At 44.4% G+C, this 24650-nt stretch overlaps 1 protein-coding gene across 2 annotated transcripts in view; it reads left to right on the top strand.

The window, feature by feature from the left end:
- Nucleotides 1-6300: 6300 nt before the first annotated feature.
- The window catches only part of CCDC22 (CCC complex scaffolding subunit CCDC22), a 24245-nt gene continuing 5895 nt past the window's right edge, over nucleotides 6301-24650 (top strand). The window contains exons 1-14 of one of the 2 annotated variants that reach the window (XM_034434260.3): nucleotides 6301-7312; nucleotides 13775-13854; nucleotides 15586-15763; nucleotides 16110-16242; nucleotides 16339-16445; nucleotides 17038-17122; nucleotides 17886-18055; nucleotides 19569-19778; nucleotides 20003-20059; nucleotides 21116-21235; nucleotides 21598-21717; nucleotides 22413-22529; nucleotides 22637-22738; nucleotides 23228-23335. In XM_034434260.3, the coding sequence (XP_034290151.2) occupies nucleotides 13805-13854; nucleotides 15586-15763; nucleotides 16110-16242; nucleotides 16339-16445; nucleotides 17038-17122; nucleotides 17886-18055; nucleotides 19569-19778; nucleotides 20003-20059; nucleotides 21116-21235; nucleotides 21598-21717; nucleotides 22413-22529; nucleotides 22637-22738; nucleotides 23228-23335 (1557 nt within the window). In that variant the 5' untranslated portion in view covers nucleotides 6301-7312; nucleotides 13775-13804. Of the gene's footprint in view, nucleotides 7313-8892; nucleotides 8962-13774; nucleotides 13855-15585; nucleotides 15764-16109; nucleotides 16243-16338; nucleotides 16446-17037; nucleotides 17123-17885; nucleotides 18056-19568; nucleotides 19779-20002; nucleotides 20060-21115; nucleotides 21236-21597; nucleotides 21718-22412; nucleotides 22530-22636; nucleotides 22739-23227; nucleotides 23336-24650 lie in introns of those variants that run through there. The other variant, XM_034434261.2, reaches the window with a different exon arrangement.

Here is a 24650-nt window from a genome sequence, read left to right as displayed (position 1 = left end):
CAAGACCTAAAATGGACACCTAACATCAAAAATGTCGTCAAAAAAGCACAACAAAGAGTGTTCTTTCTGCACCAACTCAGAAAGCTCAAACTGCCCAAGGAGCTGCAGATACAGTTCTACAGAGGAATAATTGAGTCTGTTAGATCGGCGCACAACAACAGGCAAGAGTCGTTAGTGAATTCAGCACCTTTTTATTTCCAGCAAAATGTGATTGTGCTCTGCTGGCTAGGCTGCCAGAGCTCGCCTTTTTAAGGAGCTCCAGGCAGACCAGCCGGCCAATTACAGCAGGTTAAATCTCCCACGGTCTGGACAGCCAATCAGCGATGAGCATGAAACCTTATGTAAATTCTAGCCAATCCGTACATAACACCCCTCCCCTCCTAGAATGAACAGTGTCCAATCCCCTGCCTACGTATGTGACGTAGTCCTCTAGGTAGGCGGGGCGCGCTGGCTTCCTACTGGACCTGTGTAGTCCACTTGTCCCCGGGATCGTGGCTGCAGCGGTCGAGTCTGGTGATCCTCCGGCTGCCTGGGAAGGAACCTTCTGGAGCTCCTTGGCCCGCGAGTCGATTTCCGGCCTGGTTCCTTCGGCTTCTGAAACCGTCGCTTCCTGCTGGACACCCTCGATCCCAAAGAACCATGGTTGGCGAGTAGTCCCCCTGTTGGGCCACCGGGTAGGCCTGGTTCCTGCTCGTCTGCTTCCCGGCCGGCGGTTGAGTGTGCTCCTCGGGGCGACCCTTTCTCCCCACAGCAAACAGCCCTTAATGGTTGACAGTTCAGTTTGCTTGCTGTGGTAACTCTTGAACTCCTCCCCCAGGTTCTCCTGTGGCCACCCCCTCAACACACAGTTCAGAACCTTTCTTAACGTTTTGTCTTTTTGGGTGTGTTCAGCGATGTCTCTGGTGGTCACTGGGCTGGCCAGGTCGATGTCGATCAACAGCACTTGGGCGGTGGGTGCGGGGTCTTCCACCAATTCTGGCAGCGGGCAGCGGCTGAGAGCGTTGGCGTGGGTGATGTCTTTGCCAGGGTAGCAAATCAACTTATAGTCGTATGCTGTGAGAAAAATGGCCCATCTGGTCATCCTTGGGGACATGTATGGCGGGGTTTGTTGGTTCCCGGCAAGGAGTCCTAATAGGGGCTTATGGTCAGTTACAATCTCGAAATGCCTACCGTATACATACTCATGGAACCGCTTGACCCCTGCCAGCATGGCCAAGGCCTCCTTATCAATTTGGCTGTAGTTGCGCTCGGCCAATGACAGGGTCTTGGAGTAGTATGCTATCGGTGCTTCCATTCCATCTGGTAGGCAGTGGCTGAGGACTGCCCCAACTCCGAAAGGAGAGGTGTCACAGGTGATCCAAACTGGCAATGTTAGGTTAAATTGGATCAGGATGCTGTCGGACGAGAGGAGGTCTTTCACTGCTGCAAAAGCTTGGTCTTCCCTCCGTCCCCAGGTCCACGGTGTCGTCTTCCCCAGGAGTTTGTGGAGCGGTTCAGCAATGGTGGCCTTCTGTTGTAAAAATGTGCTGTAAAAGTTTATGTTCTGTCCCCATCTCACACACACATACAAACAGTCAGCTAGGAGTTAAAATAAACTTGCAGACAACAATTTCCTTCGATAACAGAATTGGCAGCAACCCAGTAACTGCTTGCCAAAAACTTTACTCACAGAGGGAGGTGTTCCTCCTCCGTCAGATAAACCAAAATAAATTCACAAAGCCAAAGAATTGTCAAGTCCAGTCCATAATAAATCCAAGGAAGGCAGATAACGAAGTTCCAGAGACACAGTATGACTTGCTAGCTGTTCAGTTTTGTCCGTCACAAAGCTTGAATGGCCACCACACCCCCTTTTATCCCCTGTGGGGTGTGGTCCAGTGACTCAGCTTAATCTCTGGCACACCTCCTTCTCTGCTGCGTGCGCTTGTCTTTCCGACGCTGGCGGGGATCCAGCCAAGACTTATCTCTGTCGCTGTCTAACTGCGGCTGCTCGGAGATGCCTGTCTCCTGGCCTATCTCTTCTCCTTCGGGAGACACCTGAGGCATTGCCAGAGGGGAGGGTCCTGGAGAGGGAGGCCTTGCCAACTCCTCTCCTTCACTTTCGGAGTCTTCTCCCTCCGATAAGACAGGCTCGGGGTCAGAGTCACAACAGTTTAACAGTCCCAAGAAGGCTTGCAGTTCTGCCTTATTCTTCGGGGTGGGGGCGCTCTTAATGGCTTTCATCTTGCTGTCAGTCGGATGGATGCTCGACCCATCTATTAGGTAGTCCAGGAACTCTACCTGCCTTATGCCAATTTTGCATTTCTTAGGGTTCACTTTGAGTCCTTTTTTCTGGAACCTCCCCAAGGTTTCACGCACACATTCCATCAACTGGCCTTTTGACTCCCCTAATATAAAAACGTCATCAAAGTATGACACCACTCCTGGGATCCCGTGCAGTAGCCGCTCCATTAGGCACTGGAAAAGTCCTGGGGCTACGCTGACCCCAAACTGCAACCTGGTACATTTAAATGCCCCCGTGAGTCACTATGATTTGTGCTTCAGCAGTGGCTTCGTCTACTGGCAGCTGCTGCTAGGCCTGGGCAAGGTCCAGCTTGGCGAATATCTTCCCGCTTCCTAGGGAATGCAACAGATGTTGCACCACGGGCACTGGGTACGCACTCTGCTGGAGGGCCTTGTTCAGTGTACACTTGTAATCCGTGCAGATGCGGATGGACCCATCTGGCTTCACGGGAGTGACTATGGGTGTCTCCTACACCGCATGGTCGGTTGGCATGAGGATTCCCTGGGCAATGAGCTTGTCTAATTGTTCCTCGACCTTGGACCGCAAAGCAAATGGTACCCTACGGGGTTTGAGCCTGATGGGGGTTACATGGGGGTCTAGGTTATATGAAATGGGTTTCCCCATATATTTACCTAGGCCCTCGTCGAAGACATCCGCGAACTCTGCCAACAGCTGGTCCAGTTCGTGAGTGGTTACGTTGTGCAGTCCGGTGATGTCCAGGCCCAGGGGTTTAAACCATTCTACTCCCAGCAGTGATGGCCGGTGGCTGCCAAAGACTGTGAGCGGCAGCCGGCCCTGGAACTCGTGGAACGTTACTTTGACCTCCATTCTGCCTAGTACCTCTATCCGGTTCCCTTGATAGTCATTCAGGCGGACATTTGGCGGTTTCAGGAACTTCCTGCTTGCGGCTGGGTTCAACTTCTTGATTGTTTGCCAGGATACTATTGTAAAATATGACCCTGTGTCCAGCTCCATTTTGCATGGTTCCCCTTCAATGGTCACAACTGTGTGGTATTTCTCCTGCTCATATGCATCTGTGTGTCCCACGGTTGTGTGATGGATTTCTCTGGGAACTTGATATTGGTCCTCTCTTCGTCTGCTCCGTTGTTGGCCAGCTCTAGGGTTCCCTGGTCTTTCTGATGGTGCTATAGGCTTTGGCTGAAAGGGAATGGGTTGGGGCACTATGCAGGCTTCTGCAATGTAGCCCTTTCTTTGGCATCGGCGGCATGTTGCGTCCTGGAAATGGCAAGCCGCCCTTGTGTGAAACCCGGGCAACGTGGCTGCCTGCTCTCCGCATCGCTGGGGTTCTGCCGCTTTTCTGGGTACATGCGGTGGATGGTGTCATCAGTGTCGTCCCAGTTGTCATCGTACTCAGGGACTTCAGTTGACCAGTCGGGCTCCCGGTATGTGTGGTGCACCCCGCTGGTCTTCCTTACATTTGCTGCCGAGTTGTCTGATGATTCTGCAGCCCTGGCCTCCTCGACAACGTCCTTGAATGAGACCCCTCTTCTTATCAACAGTTTCTTTTGTAGAGCAAGGTCCCTCATTCCCAGGATGATCCGGTCCTTCATCATTTATTCGGGATTTATGAACTCGCATCTGGTAGCGATCTCCCGGAGGCTGGCTACAAAATCATTGACGGTTTCTCCCTCTCATTGGTGCCGGAGGTAAAACTCATTTCAGCTGACCATGGGGGTGGCGGATGGTGCATAGTGGTCCTCCAGGGCACGTTGCAGGGTGGCCTAGGTGACGGTCTCAACATCTGCTGGGGCGATCAGCGTCTGTGCCATTTTGTAGATCTTGGTGCCGCAGTAGGTCAGGAATAATGCTCGCTTCCTGTTGTCCAGCCTGTCCTGGTAATCATTGGCCTCCAGGAACATTCTGAAACGGCCCATGTATGTATGCCAGTCTTCTGCCTGCGGGTCGAAGATCGCTGGGGCCAGTGATACTTGCAATGCCATTCATGCAGGTGGTCGGAGGTCCTTTTTTCAAAACAGCTGTGTGGTTCATGAGCAGGTTCTCAGGTCCCTTTTGTCCTTCGTCACCAGTGTTAGATCGGCACACAACAGGCAAGAGTCGTTAGTGAATTCAGCACCTTTTTATTTCCAACAAAATGTGACTGTGCTCTGCTGGCTAGGCTGCCGGAGCTCACCTTTTTAAGGAGCTCCAGGCAGACCAGCCAGCCAATTACAGCAGGTTAAATCTCCCACGGTCCGGACAGCCAATCAGCGGTGAGCATGAAACCTTATGCAGATTCTAGCCAATCCGTGGTGAGCATGAAACCTTATGTAGATTCTAGCCAATCCATACATAACATCCCTCCCCTCCTAGAATGAACAGTGTCCAATCAAATTTCTAGGTTCTCAAGACCATATCTCAAGACCTAAAATGGACACCTAACATCAAAAATGTCGTCAAAAAAGCACAACAAAGAATGTTCTTTCTGCACCAAGTCAGAAAGCTCAAACTGCCCAAGGAGCTGCAGATATAGTTCTACAGAGGAATTACTGAGTCTGTTAGATTGGCGCACAACAACAGGCAAGAGTCGTTAGTGAATTCAGCACCTTTTTATTTCTAGCAAAATGTGACTGTGCTCTGCTGGCTGGGCTGCCGGAGCTCGCCTTTTTAAGGAGCTCCAGGCAGACCAGTCAGCCAATAACAGCAGGTTAAATCTCCCACAGTCCGGACAGCCAATCAGCGGTGAGCATGAAACCTTATATAGATTCCAGCCAATCCGTACATAACAGAGTCTGTCATCTACACCTCTATAGCTGTCTGGTTTGGCTCTGCAACCCAACAAGACAGACACAGACTTCAGAGGATAATTAGAACTGCAGAAAAAACAATTACTACCAACCTGCCTTCCATTGAGGACCTGTATACTGCACGAGTCAAAAAGAGGGCTGTGAAAATATTTACAGACCCCTCACATCCTGGACATAAACTGTTTCAACTCCTACTCTCAAAACAACGCTATAGACCACTGCACACCAGAACAACTAGCCACAAGAAGTTTTTTCCCGAATGCCATCACTCTGCTAAACAAATAATTCCCACAATACTGTCAAACTAGTTACTAAGTCTGCATTACTATTAATCTTCTCATCGTTCCTATCACCCATCTCCTTCCACTTATGACTGTATGACTGTAATTTTGTTGCTTGTATCCTTACGATTTATATTGATATTGTTTCCTGATTGCTTATTTGTACCCTATGACTATCATTAAGTGTTGTACCTTATGATTCTTGATGAATGTATCTTTTCTTTTATGTACACCGAAAGTGTATGTATGCACCAAGACAAATTCCTTGTGTGTCCAATCACACTTGGCCAATAAAAAATTCTAATCTAATCTAATCCAAAACAAACTTCACCTTGAAATATTCTTATAAGTATTGTATGATTAAAAAAAAATAAAGGAGAGAAATGTCCAATACTTTGCAAGTGAAGAATGAGATTCCTCCAAGAACTTTTCTCTAACAAGAAAAGATTGGTTGGTTGGCTTAATGGAGGCTTGCTATTCCATTAAAGGAGCAAGAGAAACTCCATGTTAAAATGCCTACCTTCAGCAGTTTATTTTCCAGCTTGAGGCATCAACATATTTCAAGAGGGTTGTTTTAAACTGCCTTGGCTTTCATTCTCCATCCCAGTCTGTTATGTATGTGTTTGGCTGCCAGGTTTGATAGCTGGCCAATATTTGCATTTTTAATTAAACTGCAATACTGTCCAATCACATATCTTAACAGGAAGCGATCATGGCCTTTTTAGCAATCAGTTAGGCCGCGTTTAATTTACTTCTCATAAGTGGTGGAAGGTTAACCTGATGCAGTTGAGGGAAAATGTTTCAGCCTAAGGCAGATTTGGCTGACATTACGAGGTTTCAGTTGCTAGGAGACAGCTGCTCCTAATTGCCCGCTTTCTAGTTGCCCGTCCTCCTCCCCTTGCTTGCTAATAGCACAGAAAGACTACAACCCCCGGCATGCCCTGCGGAACGCTTGCTTTGCAAAGGGCGCGGCATAGCAGAACCATAAATATCAGGTAGAGAGACCAATGCTTCTAACTTCTGCGTTCATTGACATATTCCTTTGTTTCCCCCCACAAATGAAAGTGAGGTATTAATAAGAATCATTGCAGAAATTTCAATGCAGCCGCAAACGCGGGTGCTCGCACTGTTTCGTGGGAGTATAACTTGGAAAGAGCGCGTTTTTAACCTTGAGATATCGGGCTGGGACAATAGCACCCAGATGCAAGTCACTATTTGACCATAAAAGCTCAGGCGGTGACCTTAAGAGAGCATCCAAGCTACTTTGTGAGGTTGCCGTGAGGATACATTGAGGATTTCTCTCACGTTTTGTTCCTAGAAGAAAGCCTTCTGAATGAATGAAATGCACCTGAATTGGGAAGTAAATTTAACAGGAAATGCACAGGGATCGTTGTGGGAGTGTCTATCCGAGAGCGTTTATCAGTGGGAGCGTTTGGCTGTGGAAAGCCAAAAAGAACATTTGTTAATTCGTTTAATCCGTAATAATGGATTATATTGCACGTAAATTAATGTCTCCAACACAACAGCCCTCAATCAGAGATAAATAAATTGGTATTTGTAGGACAATTCTTAAAAGCTGCAGGAGCAGCAGCACTACCCGCAAATCACACTTTTCACATGAAATAAAATCAGCATAAAAAAGAGACAGAAAAAAAAATGTCTGCTGGCAAAACTGCTTTGAAAAGAAAGTTACCGCTCGCCCACCATAGGCTCTCTAAAGAGCTTGTATTTCTCCGCGGGCTTTAATGACTCCTTCGGAACAAAGACATTCGTAGCGAGCGCGGAAATTTCCTCTCAGACCGTGTTACTCTATCTATAGTATCTCTGCTCCACGGCTGGGATTACAAAACGCTTTTGCCGCCAGGCCCGCACTACAAGTCCCAACGTGCAAGGCGCAGGAGGAGGCCAGTAGGAGATTTGCACTACAGTTCCCATCGTACTCTGTGGTGGGTCCTGTGACTGAGTGCCTGGCCCACCTCGGAGCGGTGAGTATTCGATCTTTTCCCCCGCAGCCTCTTTCGTTTCCTTTCCTTGCAGAACCTTCTGAAATGCCTGCTAGGTTTTATTTCAGCCCTTCTAAAAACTGTAGCAACCTCTGGGGCTGAATGCCTCCGCTTCCTCTTCCTTTTCGAAGACTTCGGACGCCTTTTAGGAGTGGACTTGGTGCTCTAGGTTGCTTACTGGAGCCTTTGGAGAGCAGTAGGCGAATGCCTTACTGGCTGGCAGCTGAGCCCAAAACGTCTGGGTGTGCACACAGGTTGGAAAAGCTATTCCGCAGCGTAGGATGCTTTCTGATATATTTATTTTAATCGGTTTTCTGCGACCGCCCAACCCACTGAAGTGACTCGAGGATGCTGACAAAAGACTAAAAGATACAATATAAATACAGTATAGAAAATAAATTTCACAACCAGCTGAAACACAAAGCAGCTGCCGTAGTGCATACACCATACACTAAGAGCGTGGGTTCAGTTACTCTCCCAATCCCCATGCCTGGGAAAATAACCTGGTCTTCAGAGCTTTCTGAAAGGTGAGCAGACCGAGGCCCAATGTAACCTCAGTTATATGGTGCTTTAGAGGGCAGGCTTAGTCATAGAGAATGCACATTTCCTGGGTCCTCTTAGATGACAATCCTTGATCAACAGGGTCTAGAGCATGCTCCTTCTGCCCAACCTAATGGGATGAGTAGAAAGAGTGAGAATAAGGCACACCCATAATTGACGAGGCCACTGCATTTTGGACCAACTGAAATCTCTGGATGTTCTTCAAGGGCAGCTCGATGTAGGCAGGGGTGTCAAACTGGTGGCCTGCAGGCTGGATGTGTCACGTGCAGGCCACAACCCCCCCACCCCCCGGCTCCGCAAAAGCAAAAAGCATCGCAATGTATTGTGATAAGACACGTGACACGATCGAGTTTGACACCCGTGATGTGGAGTATATTGCAGTAATCTACTTGGGAGGTAATCAAAACATGAGTGACTGTGCAGTACTTCCTGATCCACAATTGAGGCACAACACAAAACTGCAACTATTCCCCATCCCTGGTCATGACTGCCACCTGCTTGTTGCACAGGAGCTAGGATTCAAAGAGAACTCCTAAATTGCGCACATTGTTCTATCTGAAGCAGTACAACCCCATCCAGAACTAAAAATGAAAAATCACCAGATCCAGGAAGCATAAAACTAAATGTGACTCCATCTTGTTAGGGTCTGTTCTTCCCCATCCATTGCCTCATGGCCTCCAGGCATTGAGACAGAAGCTCCAAAGCATCACTCGGCCAGCCAGGGGTGGAGATATGCAGCTGAGTATTGTTAGTGTATTGATGATATCTTACTCTACACCTTCAAATGACATTACCCAATAGCTTCATGTAGATGTTAAACAAGAATGGAGAGAGCCCTGAGCCAGACTATACTAGAGAGGCCATTAAACAGATTTCTCTCCTCCCCCCAACAGTGACTACAACTGATTTTGGATGGATAACCAACATAACACTATTCCCCCAACTCCTAACTCCTGGAGCCAGTTCAGAAGGATACCATGGTTGATGGTATCCAAAGCCATTGAGAGATCAAAGACAGCAAGGATGGATGCACTATCTCCATCCCACTCTCTCCAGAGATAATCACAAATGTGAGCAATGTTGTTTCAGTCCCATACCTCATCCCTATGCTCCACTGGACAGGATACAGATGTTGGCTTACTGTACTGTGGTATTGGTCTGCAAGGACAAAAAAAAACCTCTCTATGCCAAAATGTATTTTTCCTATCTCTAAAAAAATTTGCTACATATTTTTGGGAGTGGGAATAATGTGGTATCAGAGAGCAACCCAGAAAATTTTTACCAAGCAGCAGAATAGGAGTGTTGCCCACTCCAAGTTTGACTGCTGTTGACCTGATTGCAAAACCATCATCATGTTTGCAAACCAAAGTGGCTGGGTTCCTGCATTGTGATAGCCAAAACTAAATAAGCCACTTTATGGGTATACATACTGTGAGAATTACATTATGTTGTTCCTGGGTCCCATTGCTTGTTTTATAGCTTTTATACCAGTGGTGAAATGCAAAATTTTTTACTATCGGTTCAGTAGGCGTGGCTTGGTGGGCATGGCTTAGGGTGTGAGTCATGTGGCTGGGTGGGCGTGGCCAACTTTTTTTTTTATAAAAAACTTTTTAAAGCATTTTTTTCTCCACTGGTTCACCCAAACGGATAGTTTTTATCACTACCGCTTTATTAGTGATGCCACGGCTGAAAGAAGAGGGGAATTTTTAAAAAAATCATAACCCTTGAGCCAGTTTAGTCTAGTGCAGTGATGGCTAACCTTTTTGCTGTCACGTGCCAAAAGCGGGGGGAGAGCGGAGAGATCGTGCATGTGCGTGCCCACACCCATAATTCAATGCCCACCCGTGCTCCACCCTCCCGCGCACGTGTGCGTGCTCCCCCCGCTTTTGACATGTGATGACACAGTGGGCCTGTTTTTCACTCTCCCCCAGCTCCAGAGGCTTTCTAGGAGCCTGGGGAGGGCAAAAACGGTCTTCCTCAATCCCCCTGGAGGCCCTCTGGAGGCTGGAAATAGCTCATTTCCTGACTTCAGGTGGGTCTGGAAGGCCCGAAAATCAGCTGGTCAGTGGGCACATGTGTGCTGGAGCTGAGCTAGGGCAACGCTCGTGTGTCCTCAGATATGGCTCCGCATGCCATCGCGTGCCACCTGTGGCACCCGTGCCATAGGTTTGCCATCACAGGTCTTAAGGCACAGACTAGAAACTGGCCTTGCCTTATGCATGAAAAATGTCTAGTAACCAGCTCTAATCACAGTAACAATGCAGGAAGGTTTACAAAGCTTTGGCAGCTTTATGCATCAGACTTTCCTTTCTGGTAACTTCTAAGCTATATTGGATTTGCAGCTCTCAAAATTTTCAGCCAGCCTGGCCATCAAGAATATACTAAATCGGGGAAGATCTCTTTCCATCTATATGTCTTGTAATGTAGTTGTGCAATTTGAAATTGCAATTTTTAAAAATTTTAAAATATTTCTTCCCTTTTAAAAAAATGACTTACTCAGAACTCTTACCAAAAATGTAACAAAAAGACCAGCCAAAAGCAGCAATCTTCCCCCGATACATCTCACTATTTGTGAATAAGTTAAGCAAAACTCAAATGTCTAAAAGGAAATTGCTTTACTTCCTGATGGATCATAAATAAAATCAAATGTGGCCACGGGCCTAGGATAGAGAACTCTGTATAATCTGAGAAGGCCATTTTTTACATAGCCGGCCATTGTTTCTCTGGAGGCAGCAACAGATGCATTTGGAACAGGAGTGTCATGTTTCTTGACACGTTAAGGCACGTTTCTACCCTTAACTTAGAAGAGGACTCCTGTCTCAAACTAGATTTTGAACATCGCATGAAAAAAGAGAACAAGGTGGGCTGCCTGTCATGAGCACCTTTTTCTGAGTTTCTCCCCTTTTGCATTCTTCTGGCCCTTTGGGTTGACCAGGATTTCCATCTCTTGAGCACAGTCTATCATGATAGTTGAAGGTTGTGGTATTTACCAGCCTAATTCACAAAATACTCAAATATGGTTTGTTTTTGCTATAACATTAGGTATAAACTCACCCCTATTATGCAAAGACGATTAAACAATGGTTTATTCAATAAATCATATTTATTAACTGTATGTTTGAAAGGTCTTACATTGGTGAAGACTGCCCTAGGGAATCAGACTACCAATAAGGGGAAAGATTATCATATGATATAGCCCAGGCTTTTAGTCTATTTCACCTATAATGTCTTTTATCCTCAGTTGCTAAGGTTTCGGTAGCTTCATCCATTCCACATGCAGTTGAACAATTATCTGAAGATTTTTTCATCCATCCAAACTTACCATTGTCTGCCCCTTTTTCTTTCACATGCAGATATTGGCTGAGTATATGCACTACATTTTGTTTAACCATGATTTGTAGAACAAGCCAGGGATGTGGTTTACACATTGCATGTTAAAGGGTACATATTGTACATTAAGACTGCAGATAGTCTTCGACTTACAAGCATTCATTTAGTGACTGTTCAAAGTTACAACAGCACTGAAAAAAGTGACTTACGACTATTTTCACACTGATAACTCTTGCACTATTCAATCACTCAATCAGAGTACAGCTGGAAGGGACCTTGGAAGTCTTCTAGTCCAACCCCCTACTCAAGCAGGAGACCCTATAGCCGTGATGGCGAACCTATGGCACGCATGCCAGAGGTGGCACACAGAGCCCTCTCTGTGGGCATGCGCACCATTGCCAGCTGCTCTCCTGGTTTCCGGCGCACACATGCACACTGGCCAGCTGGTCTTCACGGGTACCGGAGCTCCGGAAAACAGCCTGAAAAAAGCCCGAAAACTGGCCAAAAAACAGGCATGCGTGCGTCAGTCAGTTGGTCTTTGGATTTCTGGTGCTCCGGCACACGCACCTGTGTTTGGGCACTCAGTGCCGAAAACGTTCGCCATCACTGTCCTATACCATTTCAGATAGGTTGTTGTCCAGTCTTGTCTTAAAAACCTCCAGTGATGAAGCACCTACAACTTCTGAAGACAGGCTGTTCCATTGTCCTCACTGTTAGGAAGTTTCTCCTTAATTCCAAGTTGAAACTTCCTAACAGTGAGGACAATTAACCGGTGGAACAGCTTCCCTTCAGAAGTTGTGGGTGCTTCATCATTTTTAAGAAAAGACTGGACAACCACCTATCTGAAATGGTATATAGGGTTATACCATTATTCCCATGGCAACTGTTATGCATTTATGAGAGTTTTACTGTCCCGGGGTCATGTGATCACCATTGTAAACTTCCCAGCTGGCTTCCAATAAGCAAAGTTAATGTGGGAGTCCAGATTCACTTAATGACTGCATGATTCACTTAACAACTTCAGTGATTTACTGAACTGTGGCAAAAAAATGTTGTAAAATGGGGCAAAACTCACCTAACAACTGACTTACTTAGCAACAAAAAATTTGGGCTCAATTGTCATAAACCAAAGTCTACCTATATGGATTAGTGCAGTGTTTCTCAGCCTTGGAAGCTTGAAGATGGGTGGACTTCAACTCCCAGAATCCCCCAGCCAGCAGCGCTGGCTGGGGGATTCTGGGAGTTGAAGTCCACCCATCTTCAAGCTTCCAAGGTTGAGAAACACTGGATTAGTGTGACATGTGAACTAGACCACTGTTCAGAGCTGGTTGTATTATTATTTTTCTTTCAAGTCAATATGAACCCCTGGCAACTGCTTGGACTATTCTCTGCAATTTTCTTGACACAATTTTTGGAAATGACTTGCCATTGCCTTTGAGGGCTGAGGCAAAAGAATGACTGACCCAAAGTTACCCAGCTGGCTTTCTGGCTTAAACAGGACTAGAAATCATGGTCTCTAATTTTCTAGACTTCTACCTTAGCTACCCTACCAAGCTGGCTTTTTTGGGTTTGTATAGTTTGGCATTTGGGGGGGGGGGAGGAGGAAGACAGCAAAGAAGAGGTGAGAATGAAAGCTCAATAAAATTATAAGTGGTATGGCACTTCTACTAGGTCAGTCAATAAAATGTTACGAATAATAAAATGGGAGAAACAAATATTTCAGGTAACACATACAATATGGAACTCACTGCTACTAGGGTTTGTAGTTGCTATTGTCTTAGATGTTTTAAAAGAGCAAATAGGGGAGGATATTAGCAGGAAAGCTGTATAGACATTCATTAAAAAAAAGCTTAATACTGAATTTAAGACTCTAGCAACAAACCTTGAGAGCCACAATCACCTGTGAATCCTGTTTTTGGTTTTTTGAAAGATCTATTGGACATTATTGTAACAAAGGAGGCTCTTTACATTTCTTGAGCTGATTCAGGGTGGCAGCTCTTATATATTCTTGTGTGTATTAGAGAACCAGAAATCATTGTCCTAAATCACAGGTGTCAAACTCTATCATGTGACTTGATTATTGCGATATTTTTTGCCTTTGCGGAGCTGGGGTGGGTGTAGCCTGTGCGTAATGCATTTGGCCCACGGGCTGCCAGTTTGACACCTCTGTAAATTTGGGCTACAATCTAGGCTGGCTCACCATAGCAAGAATTAACTGAATTAACTGAGCAGTGACGTTTTTTTCAATTAGAAATGCTTTGTTCTTAGTTTTTCTTTTTTTTTTTTAGGTATTTGAGTACCATAAATTATGTAAAAGGTTATGTGTAGAGCACCAGAGAAGTAAACACACTTGGTAGATGAGTAACATTTGAGAATTTACTCATGGGTTCTTAATCTGCTAGCTGAAATGCAGTTGAGAAATAGAGCAGGGAGGAATAAAGAATTCTCCCTATCCCCAAGGACATGAAGTGGTTGCTTGAAAACTCCTTGTTTGAGTTTTGCTGCTGTAAATTGTTGGTTGTCTTGTAACACTGGGTCATCTTATTCTACTAGGCATTCCTTTGTCCTAGATGTCCCGGCATCATGGAAGAAGTGGACAAGATTCTGATACATTCCCTCCGCCTCTCTGGAACGTAAGGCCATCTTAAGTGTTCCGTGTTATGTATGCAGGAGGTTTGTTGGATGGGAATAGCAAGGAAGTGATTTGATATGCAAGGAAGAGCTTTGTTTTTGCTTAAATGCAAAGACGCCTTTAAGCTTTGCTTGATGGATGATGACTTCATGGACACATTAAGCGTTTTCTTGGCCACAATGAAGATATGGTTTGCCATTGCGTCTTACTAATCTACAGTCTTTCTGTCGCCCATCTAAAGACAAACTCCATCTTAACTTTTACGCAATGAGATGACATGCTGCTCCCTATTTCAATTTTACTTTCTGTTACAGAACACAAAAAAATCTGCAGGTGCCTAGAAAATTGAACTAGAGCTTTAATATAGTGAGCTGTAATAAAATCAAGCCCATGGAACAAAGAACTGATTGAAATTATCCAGGAGATCAGATCTACCACTGCCTTTAAGGAAAAGTTTTCTCAGCTCTGGCAAATATAAGCAATCAAGGTTGCATATCCAAGGTGTTTACTCTGTCACTCTGGTTTCTAGCCTTAGCTTGGAGAACTTGGCTGTCTTGCAGATATCCTGGCTATGTACCCAACTAGGTATTTCACTGCTTCTGAATGCTGTGTAGGAGGAAGCAACTGACAGTTGCTTAGCAACTATGAATAGCTTAATCATTGGAGTGCAAACCTTTATTGGCAATCCCATGATTCCCTTTGAATAGCAATAATAATTAGCATTAAAGAGCAGATCCATAAGATTAATAACCCCACTGATTGAAGGTAAACCCCAGTCAGGTATAGTGTTCCACTAAGGGTTTGGACACCATCTTATCTTTGCAGTTCCAAGATTGATGTTCAGTTCTTCATAAATTGTCCTTATGTGCCTACATACAGCATTTGGCTGCTGAGTCATGAGTTGTGCAAGCCTGCTAGAAAGCAATAAATCCAGCAAAATATGAAATGGGCATGCAGACTTTTAAAAGACGCGGAACCACAGTAGTCCTCAAAACAACCAGCATTTTTTGCAGAATCCCAGTGCTGTCATTATATTCTCTTTCAAACGAGAATCCATATTGATCTTTCATTTAGCACTCAGTATTTCTGGAGCTCTAATGAGGGTCCAGGAGCCTGAGAAAAGTAGCAGCTTGGCTCACAGCTGTGGACCCCACTGTTTAATTGGTAAAGGCATGTCTGGGATTGTAACCTGACTCACCACACTGAATAAGCAGTGGCACTCTGAAGAAGTTGTTAGCTATAGAAGGTTACTCCTGTTCAGTTGCAGTGGAGCTCTGGAGATGTGAAAACCAGGAGCTAGGAAAATGCTTAAACATACATAAAAGCATAAAAAGCAATTATTAAATTAAATTATTAACTTAAAAAACATAAAAGCAATTATTCCTAATTTTCCAGTTTTTCTTCCCTTAGTTTTCTCCCTATTACCTTTATCCAGCATCCTCCACAACTGGGCATCTTGGACAGATAACTGACTGAGTGAAATCCTATTGAGATTCAACAGTACTAAAGCATAAGCAGTCCGTTAACTTATGCACATTTCATTTTTTAGCTCGGAGGCCACCTTTGCTTGTGATACTGAACAGACATGTGCTGTCTAGTGTATTTTCTGTTGCAGTTTAATAATTGAGAGTGAGAAAAAGTGCAGGCTTTCCTCTCCCAGGATAGGAGAAGTATAGGTGAGTTCATACAGAGTATAATCCTTGCTCTACCATTCTCTTCCCTTCCCACCTAGGGATATTCCAGAGGAAGTTCAGAGCATCCGTGAGTTCACTACCGAATTGATCGTTGAATCTGTGGTACGCTGCCTGCGGGTCATCAATCCTTCTGTGGGAGCAAATCTGAGCCATGTTCTCCCTCCAGGAATGTCGGCCCGTTTTCGGATAGGCATGAGCCTGGCCCAGGCATGTCAGGTAAGTGGATCCTAATGCATGAAGGATGAAATGTTGTCTCTTGAAGTAGTTTTATTCTGGAAAAATATCCTGGTCTCTAGTACAATAGGTTTCTCTTTTTAAACTTGAGGTCCTTGCTGTGTGGAACTGGTATAAACTAGTCCTTCCTCTAATATTAGTTCCCATCAGATGTGTGAGGTAACAAACAAATATGCTAAAATCAGACCTTACAGATCTGGAACCAACAGTAATTAGTTCTCTTGTTCTTCAAATCCATGTATTTTCAGTGGCTGGTACTTCAAAGCTGTTACACAAAGAACCTTATTTCTCATCCTAGCTCATCCTGCTTCACTTTTCTGCCATCTAGGACTTGGGATATCAAGGGGAAGTGGGCTATCAAACATTCTTGTACAGCAATGAGCCTGAAATCCGACGCCTTCTCCTCTTCCTGGTAGAGAAGTTTCCACGAGATGCCTCAGAAGATGCCAACCAGCCTGTGGGTATGGAGGACTCGGGGGGTTTTAAAGAAAAGTCAGGACACATCAAGGCCGAATCTACAAATTGTAATTGTGTGTTTAAACTGCTGTTCCTTGCAGGCAAGTCTGCCACTCTTCACAGAGCCATTGCTGCTACTATCAAGGGGCAACTGGCCATTCCATGGGTACCCCCTGCCTGCCGTACTCCTGGCTTGCAGCTTTTGCAGGTTTGTTTCCCCCTCAACTTAAGCCGATAGCTTGATAAGCAAAATCTGGCACAGCACTTTTACTCCCAAGAACCAAAATATTTGAAAGAAGTTTCTAATCCTTGTGAATCGTAAAGCTCCTTTGAAGAAATGCAGGAAGATTTTGCAGAAGCCCATGGTGACTCTTGAGTCTTTTCCTTAACTCCCAGATCAGCCATCTTCTTTTCCCAGTATTTTTTCATTAATTTTTGCTTCACAACAATATTTCTTTTCTTGTTTGATAATAGTTCCTCAAAGTCTACAGCCACCCAGCTATAGCATTCTGAACAAAACATGCTGAGAGATATTAAATTAAGCAAACATATATTCATTGATTTGCAAATGCAAGCAAAAAAGACAGGGATACTCTCTCCTGGTGTGCACACTCCACTGGGTAATTTGTTTTCCTCTCTCCCTCTGCTTTGATGCTTTATTTATGCATTTTTGTTTCCAGCCTTAATTCTTACATTTATCCTTACACAACCCTTTTCTCTCTATGGTGTTCTTGGGTTTTTCTCTGTTTAAAGACAATAATTTGTTCTTCAGACCTTTTTTCTCCTTTCATTCTTGCCAGGGTTCATGCTTAATGAAACAATTCCAGGCGCAACGATTAATCCTGCCACAGGAGTCAGACCCATTTATTGGGAAAGTATCACCAGGTGGGTTCTGCTTCTTGACGCAGGAAAAAGGAATACTGTTCTTGAGATTGAATTGTTCTCTTTGGTGTAGCCTGTAGATTTCATATCCTTGAAAACAACAGACAGCCAGGGAGAGGGGTTGTTTACGAAGTTCCCTATATGATGCTATACAAATGAGAGGGAAAGGGTACACCTTAAGGCATTTACAATTTTCAGACATAGGAGACAACAGAAGAAGAGCAGGAAGATGGTTAACAAAGTGAAATATTATGCATTCTCTATAGTTACACAAACTTGGATTTAGTGTGCAGTAAGTGCTGGATTATGGAACTGAGAATTGTGGAAATTCCACGTGTTTAAAAACAAACCCAGAACATAACCTGGATATTGTGTTCCTGCTCAGACAGCTTGTAGTTTTATCTGAGATTTTCAGTTTTCTGGGGTTCTTTGCTTAGCAGGCACTGAATGTGTCTTACATGTATGTAGGTGATATTTTTGTCTTGCTTTTCTCAGTTATTAAAAAAGAGAGAGAGAGAAATTTCTAGAATATTCACACAGGCAATTACTCTTGAGCCTCTCACACTGAAATATGACAAAGGTGTTTTCTTTTTTAAAAAAACCCTCATCTCCCAGGAGGTGGTCATGTATGCAAAACTGCAGGATTTTCACAATGTTGTGGAAACTTCTCATTGATGTACTTAATAGCCATCTGCCCACTTGGGATTTTGGAAGAAATACTAACCAGTTTGAGTAGATGTGACTGGTGTTGTTTTCTTCTCCCTAGAGAGGAGAGAATTCTTTGTCAAATTCCTGCCTCCTGTGTCAGCCCAACTTCCTCAGCCTGCATCCTTGGTGCCATCCCTGTTGGAGCTTAATATGGCTGAGCTGAGTGCAGCACAAGAGTGGGACAGTGAGTGGAAGAGCCAGGGGCTTGGTTCCCGCATGACCCCAGAGGTGGGCAGTAAGGAGTGAATGGAAGCTACCTACCTACCACTTCATGGCCACTGGTGATAGGGTTAAGAGCAACTAGTAGTGATTTTCACATTTTTGCCTCACAAAACCTCAATGTCCTTATGGATAGTCTTATATGGAAGGAGGAACTGAGGCTGGAAGAAGGATTTACCCAATTCAGCTTAATGTATTAAACTTATTTAGTAAACTTGTGTGCTGCCTAACTTTCAATAACTTTGGATTGTTCACAACAATGAAACACAAGGGAGAATCAATAAAATATGACAAGTGGTGCAGGCCCAGATTGAGTGAAGCAAGGGCTGTCCTTCTCCCTTGCCAAAGGCCTGGGTAAAGGACCAGGTCTTCACTGCTCTTCTGAACAGTAGCAGAGTGAGGACCATCCAGCTCTCGGGGAGTACTTCATTCCAGAGTACCCTGTTTCCCTGAAAATAAGACATCCCCTGATAATAAGCCCAATTGGGCTTTTGAGCACCTGCTCAATACCCCCCCCCCGAAAATAAGCCCTCCCCAAAAATATTTAAACGCACAGCCGGTCCCCATCATTTCCTCTGGTTAGGGTTAGGGAGACAGAGCTGGAAATCAGATAAGACGGCAAGAGGAGCCCCGTCTTGCTCAACGCACCCCAAAATAATAAGACCTCCCCAAAAATAAGGCCAAGCGCTTATTTCGGGGTTCAAAAAAATATAAGACGGTCTTATTTTCAGGGAAACACGGTATAATGTAGGGGCTTGTGGAGAGAAGGCACCCTTCCAAGCTCCGAATAGATAAAATTGTTTAATCAAATGTACTAGGAGCATGCCAACCCTGCAAGGTTGAATCGACTGGGCAGATACTATGGGAGACAAGTGGTCCCTCAAGTAACCAGGCCATGTGCTATGTAGGGTTTTAAAGGTAATGACCAATACCTGGAATTGCACCCAGAAGCAAACTGACAAGTAGTGCAGCTTGCAAAGTTTACCTGGGCATACTTAATATCCTTGGCTTACTGCCCTTCCAATGTGCGGAAGTCCAAATTCTCTTTTTCCTACCTGCTTTCAGAGGTTTCCCAAGCAGAAGAGAGGCCAATCTCCTCTCTTTTTTTTTTCTCAGATTGCACCAGAAGTTCTTAATAATGCCTTTTCAGAGTATGCAGAATACCTTGCTAGATGTTGGGTTTTCTATGCAGATAAATCTTAAATGTTTTCTGTCATTTGATTTCCAAAACTCTGAATCTAACCAAAGTTTGAATCTTTGGGCTGGGAACCACCATCCATCAAATATTATTGAAGTGAATACTTCGGCAGCTTTCTTAATTGACTTTGCTGGCAAAGACTGCCAGGTGTTGCAGTTCAGCAATATTTGAAGGACGTAGCTACTCTGCTACTGCAATAAAGGAATAAAATTAACTTGCAGCAAACACAGTGTGGGTGGTTGCTATTTCCAGGATGTTGCTCATAACTTCCCACTCTTATACCTTGGCACACACACCTGTCCCCCCATATTGCCCCTTTCTCAGGAATACCGCCATTGGAAGCATCAACGACTGCACCATCGACTCTTGGACCAGCTACGACAAGCGTCTCCTCGTGCTGGCCCCTCTCAACAAGGGACAGCCAGCCGAGAGCTGGTACAGCTTTTGGAGACATTCGGTGCTGGCCACGAGCAGGCTGGTGCACTAGCCAAGGGCTCTCGCTTCACCCACACTCAACATTTGGCCTACAAGCAGGTATGAGGGAAAATATTTGATTTTAATTTGAGACGGGGAAATTAGGGTTTTAAACAAGGCTACTTGTGACAGAGCTGCTGCTTTGCTCTGGGTAGATCAGTGTGATTAGAATTCTTCAGTAGACATCAGTTGGAGAAGTCTATTGCTCAAAGTAATGTTGGTGGGAAGGACGGAAGAAGTAAAATACCTGAAGTCAACCTTCCATTTCCATTGTCCCTCAACAGGATGCAGAAATCCCAACACAGGTGGAGACTTTGCCAAACTCTCGGACATCGGAACAGGTAAACATTGGCAGTTTAAGATGTAGGAGAGGTGGGTTCAACCCATTTTCTTTAGCTCATTCTATGCATACTTTGGAAAAGGATTGCTTATGTATTGTAGGATGTTTCAGAAGAGCAAGTTGGAGAGCAAATTTTAATTGGGTGGCCTGCTGTGACTTTTTGGCTTCTACCATTCACTGCATAGAATTTTAGTACATATCCTTCACTATTGACCACAATCGTGAGGCATCTTATTTTGCATCTTAATATTCTATTCAAAAGTGCCCCATTTTCAGGTTTGTATACTGCTTGCCTTAAATTGCTGATTTAACACTTAGCTACCAAACTCAGGGAGTGTCCTTCCTCTTCAGAAGCTTTGATTTATGCATACTTCAAATACAAAACAGAAACCCTTCTGCAGAATTTTAAAATGGTGGTGGTAGGGGGGGTGCTTAGTCCTGAAAGCAAATGTATAACATTGTGGCTGCAAGAAAGGCTCCCTAATAACACAAAGAGAGATCCTGCTAAATGCTTTGAAGCGCTGTTCCTAATGCATATGACTTTTAATTTACTCTTGGCTTTCCTTATCCCAAAGGTTTGGAGCACAAATACATGAAATCATGAAGCTTTCAGCAAAAGTGAATAAAAGATCTGACCACATTAAGTTAACAGTACTGCCCTGCTCCTCTGCTGACTGTACCCTATAAGCCAATCTGAACTCTGAACGATAGACTGCAGCTAAAGATAGTTACAAAATCAGGAGAGGGAGAACTAAGAAATGTGTTGGAAGACATTGGTTGCAATCGCGAAAGCTTATTGAGCCCAAGCTGACTTATTTCCTGAGCCTCTAATTGCTTGCTGTCCTATGAAACCTAGTTTCCTTTTGGGTAGTTTATGTCCAAAGGAAAAATAGGGAGCCCAGTTACACAAAATCAATTTCTTACATAAAGAACACAAGAAAGAATAAGAATAGAATGTCTGAACAGAAAATTCCAGCACTTCGAAATCACTGTTTTCAATGAATATCTTTTTGATTTCTCTCCTCTTTTTTTTTTTTTTTTTTGTTCTTGCTCTCAGGAGTTCCGGGAAAACCAGGCAGCAGAACTAGAAAATTTGGAAAGTGAACTGAGCCATCTCATAGCACAGATTGAGGAATTGGAGGGCCAGATGTCCACACTGGGGTTGACCCTTACACAGGTGAGAGTTTAGCAATGTTATTGTCACCTGGGTGGACCATACTAACTCAAAGGAAGAATTGTCAAATGTCCTTTGTACCCCATGGCCTTGTTGCAGGGAAAAGGCTGGTGGATGAGTGCTGGATTTAAGTAAAACCTGTGGTGCAGGACGGCAATGGAATGCTCAATGTCTCTCAATGGAGACTGTGGGGAGATGTGGGAGACAGCAGTGATCCACATCACTAAAAAAAATTTCTATGGAAATCCCTCTGAAATAAATGGAACATAGCGGGATTTTCCAGGGGTTTGTAGTCATATTACTGTGAGAGTGCTATCTGGGCTTCCTTCAGAGTTTGTTTTGAGAGGAATCCATTCCTTCCTCAGGTGGAAGGGGAAGTACGGCAGCAGCAGATGGGAGTGACAGAGCAGGAACAGGTCCTGCGTGTTAAAGGACGTACCGTGGAACTATTGCCTGATGCTGAGAACAACATGGCCAAGCTACAGGTAACAAAAGGAGGTGGGGAAGTGATGGAGGAGCTGGACAGAAAAGGGAAAACAGATGTTTTCTGTTGGAAGTACAGATAATCAGGAATGGAAAATACAATGAAAAGTGGAAATGGTTCTAAAACAGGGGTGAAATGCTCCCGGTTCAGACCGGTTCGGGCGAGTAGGTAGCGATAATGGCTGGTGGTTTGGAGAACCGGTAGCAATGGCAACCCAAGGCTCCGCTCACCCGCCCAGTCATCGTTACTTCCTGCTTTTACTTCCAGAGAGCCGGTAGTAAAAAAATGCTTAAAAAGTTAAAAAAAAAAGTTCTGACGATCACTGAGCGATGCGTGATCGTGGGAACTTTTTTTTTTTTACTTTTTAAGCATTTTTTTCTACCGGTTCTGGAGAAACAAAGCGCTCGGCTGCTCCTCCTTTTCACTCACCCCAAGCTTCCCGCTGTGGATTTTCATGCATTGCTTCACACACCCGAGATTGCCGCTCTCATCTTCTTCTTCCTCCTCGTCCTCTCCAAGTGGAAAAATGCCAGGAGCGCAAAAAGAAGTGCTTGCTTGCTCCTGGCGTTTTTGCAGCCTATCTCTATTTCTTTTCCTGCTCTTCAATGAATGGAAGAGAACATTGTGTAGCAAATATCTGGATGGGAGGAGAGCTGGGTGATACTATGGATCCCAACAACTTGTTTCGTCCTTCAGGTGCTGGTTGAGAGCAGTGCGCAAAGAGTCATCCAGCTGGCGGCCCAATGGGAGAAACACCGGGTGCCACTCATCCAGGAGTTCCGAGAACTGAAGGCTCTCCATGATTCCAAGGAGGTGATGCAAGCAAAGGGGTGTGAGGGAAACCCTTCTTCAGAAGAGAGACTTGGTGGTGGTGATGATGCCGACCTTCTGATGATACTGACCCTCTCCTCCCCTTTCAGCTGGAATCATCACAGCGCTTGTTGGAGATTAGAGAGCTGCATGAGCGGATCCGGTTGGCCGCTGATGAGACTAAGCGCAAGGATGACCTCTACAAACAACTGGTTGGTGATATGTCTGACTGGTTTGCTGCAGTTGGATCCTTGCAAAAACATAGTTTGCCATACATAGGAGAGTGATTGGAACAATAGTGCCTTCCATGACTGATGGTAGCTAGATGATAGCTAGAATCCTTCCACCTAGCTTACTGCTTCCATGTCCTTTCTAATTAGGGCATATTAGCTAATGATTGCTCTAATTTTTCTAATTGGGAAATTACAAAGTATTTGGTATGGGGTGAAAATTTTTTACATAGAGCCTTTCTAGAAGTGTTGTAGGTCCTATAAATGTTATTAACTATAAAAAGAATGATTTCCTGGGATACAATACTATTCCTATCTGATAACTCTGCTTGCCAATATAGCTAAATTTTAAATATTCCAAGGTTCAATTTCTGCTCAGCGAAATTGTGATACTGTGTGAGGAATACTTAATTCCTTCAGAACAACAAACAAACCCTTGTGTTCCTCTGCCCATTTTCTCTCCATGTGCAGCTTGTAGAGGTGGAATCTCTTCCCAAAGATATCTCTCGCTCTGCCTATACCCAGCGCATCCTGGAGATAGTTGGAAATATCTGTAAGCAGAAGGAAGAGATCACGAAGGTAAAGCACTCGAGCGCCTGTACCCGGGAAGTGTTTCCTCCAGTGTCAAATGTGTGTCCTGTAAATCCGCTGTACAGGTAGTTCTTGACTTACAACCAGAATTAGGATCAGAATTTCCATTGCTAACCAAGGGGGTTGTTAAGTGAGTTGTGCCTGATTTTACAACCTTTTTTTGCCATATTGTTCAGTAAATCACTGCAGCTGTTAAATGAACCTGGCTTTCCCCCATTGACTTTCCTGGTTGAAAGCCAGCTGGGAAGGTTGCAGATGACAGTCATGTAACCCCAGGATGCTGCAACCGTTGTAAATACATGCCAATTGCCAAGTGCCTGTATTTTGACCACGTGACCATGGGGATGTTGTGACGCTCGTAAGTGGGAGGATCATTTGTAAGTCACTTCCTTCAGCACTGTTGTAACTTCAGACAGTTGCTAAACCAATAGTCGTAAGTCGAGGACTAACTATAATATGTTCAGGGTTGGTAGCAATTGGGAGTACATATTGGCAACTAAGTGATCTTCCTGTCCTTTGGATCCTTGAGCACTATATTGTAAATCCCACATCTATCTCCCATGCTGCCTGGGGAATTCTGGGAGTTGAAGTCCACTCATCTTAAAAGGTTGAGAAACGCTGGTCTAAGCAGTACTGTTGTGGACTAAGATCAGGAGACAGAGAGAGGAATCAGAAATTCCTGCCAAGAGATTATTACAGTAATCTAAGCATAAAACAATCAAAAGCGTGAACCAAGAAGACCAATCTTGCAGCATGTTTTATTCTGCATTTACTATGCCAACAACTATGTTCTTCTGGTTGGTCACTCACTGTTTGGTTAGTCACCTATTGGCCAGCCCAATCTAGAAACAAGGATGATGTAAAGGTAAAATGAGTCCTTAGTAACTTCCTGCTTCCTGTACACTGCTATAAATTTTACTGCCTAAACTAACGAACATTTTAGGAATGCTATATAGAAGTCTTTCGGGAATAATAGCATTTGGATGCAAGTGGAAATTGTGTTATACCAACAGAGAGGGAAATACTGGATCTTAAAAGGTTTTTATAGGGGTACACTATTTTCTTAGATTTAAGAGCCATGCTGAGGTCTGCTCTTAACAGTGGATGACAATAGGACACCCACTTTATTTTTTTTTTTTGTTTTAAAATTGCCCTCTAAAATTACCCCAGTTTTAAAACAAAACATATTATTGGAAACATTTACTCTTGGGGGCTTTGGAGTCTTCAATGGATGTGCTGATGAATTGCAGACATGGATTGTTGGGGTTTGTTTTTTTTTACCCTCTAGCATGTCTTTATTCAA

The sequence above is a fragment of the Pantherophis guttatus genome, chromosome 2, assembly GCF_059756535.1.
Source record: "Pantherophis guttatus breed Tessera chromosome 2, ASM5975653v1, whole genome shotgun sequence".
NCBI lineage: Eukaryota > Metazoa > Chordata > Lepidosauria > Squamata > Colubridae > Pantherophis > Pantherophis guttatus.
The sequence above is the reverse complement of the archived record's forward strand: the minus strand, read 5'-3'. Positions and strand labels throughout refer to the sequence as shown.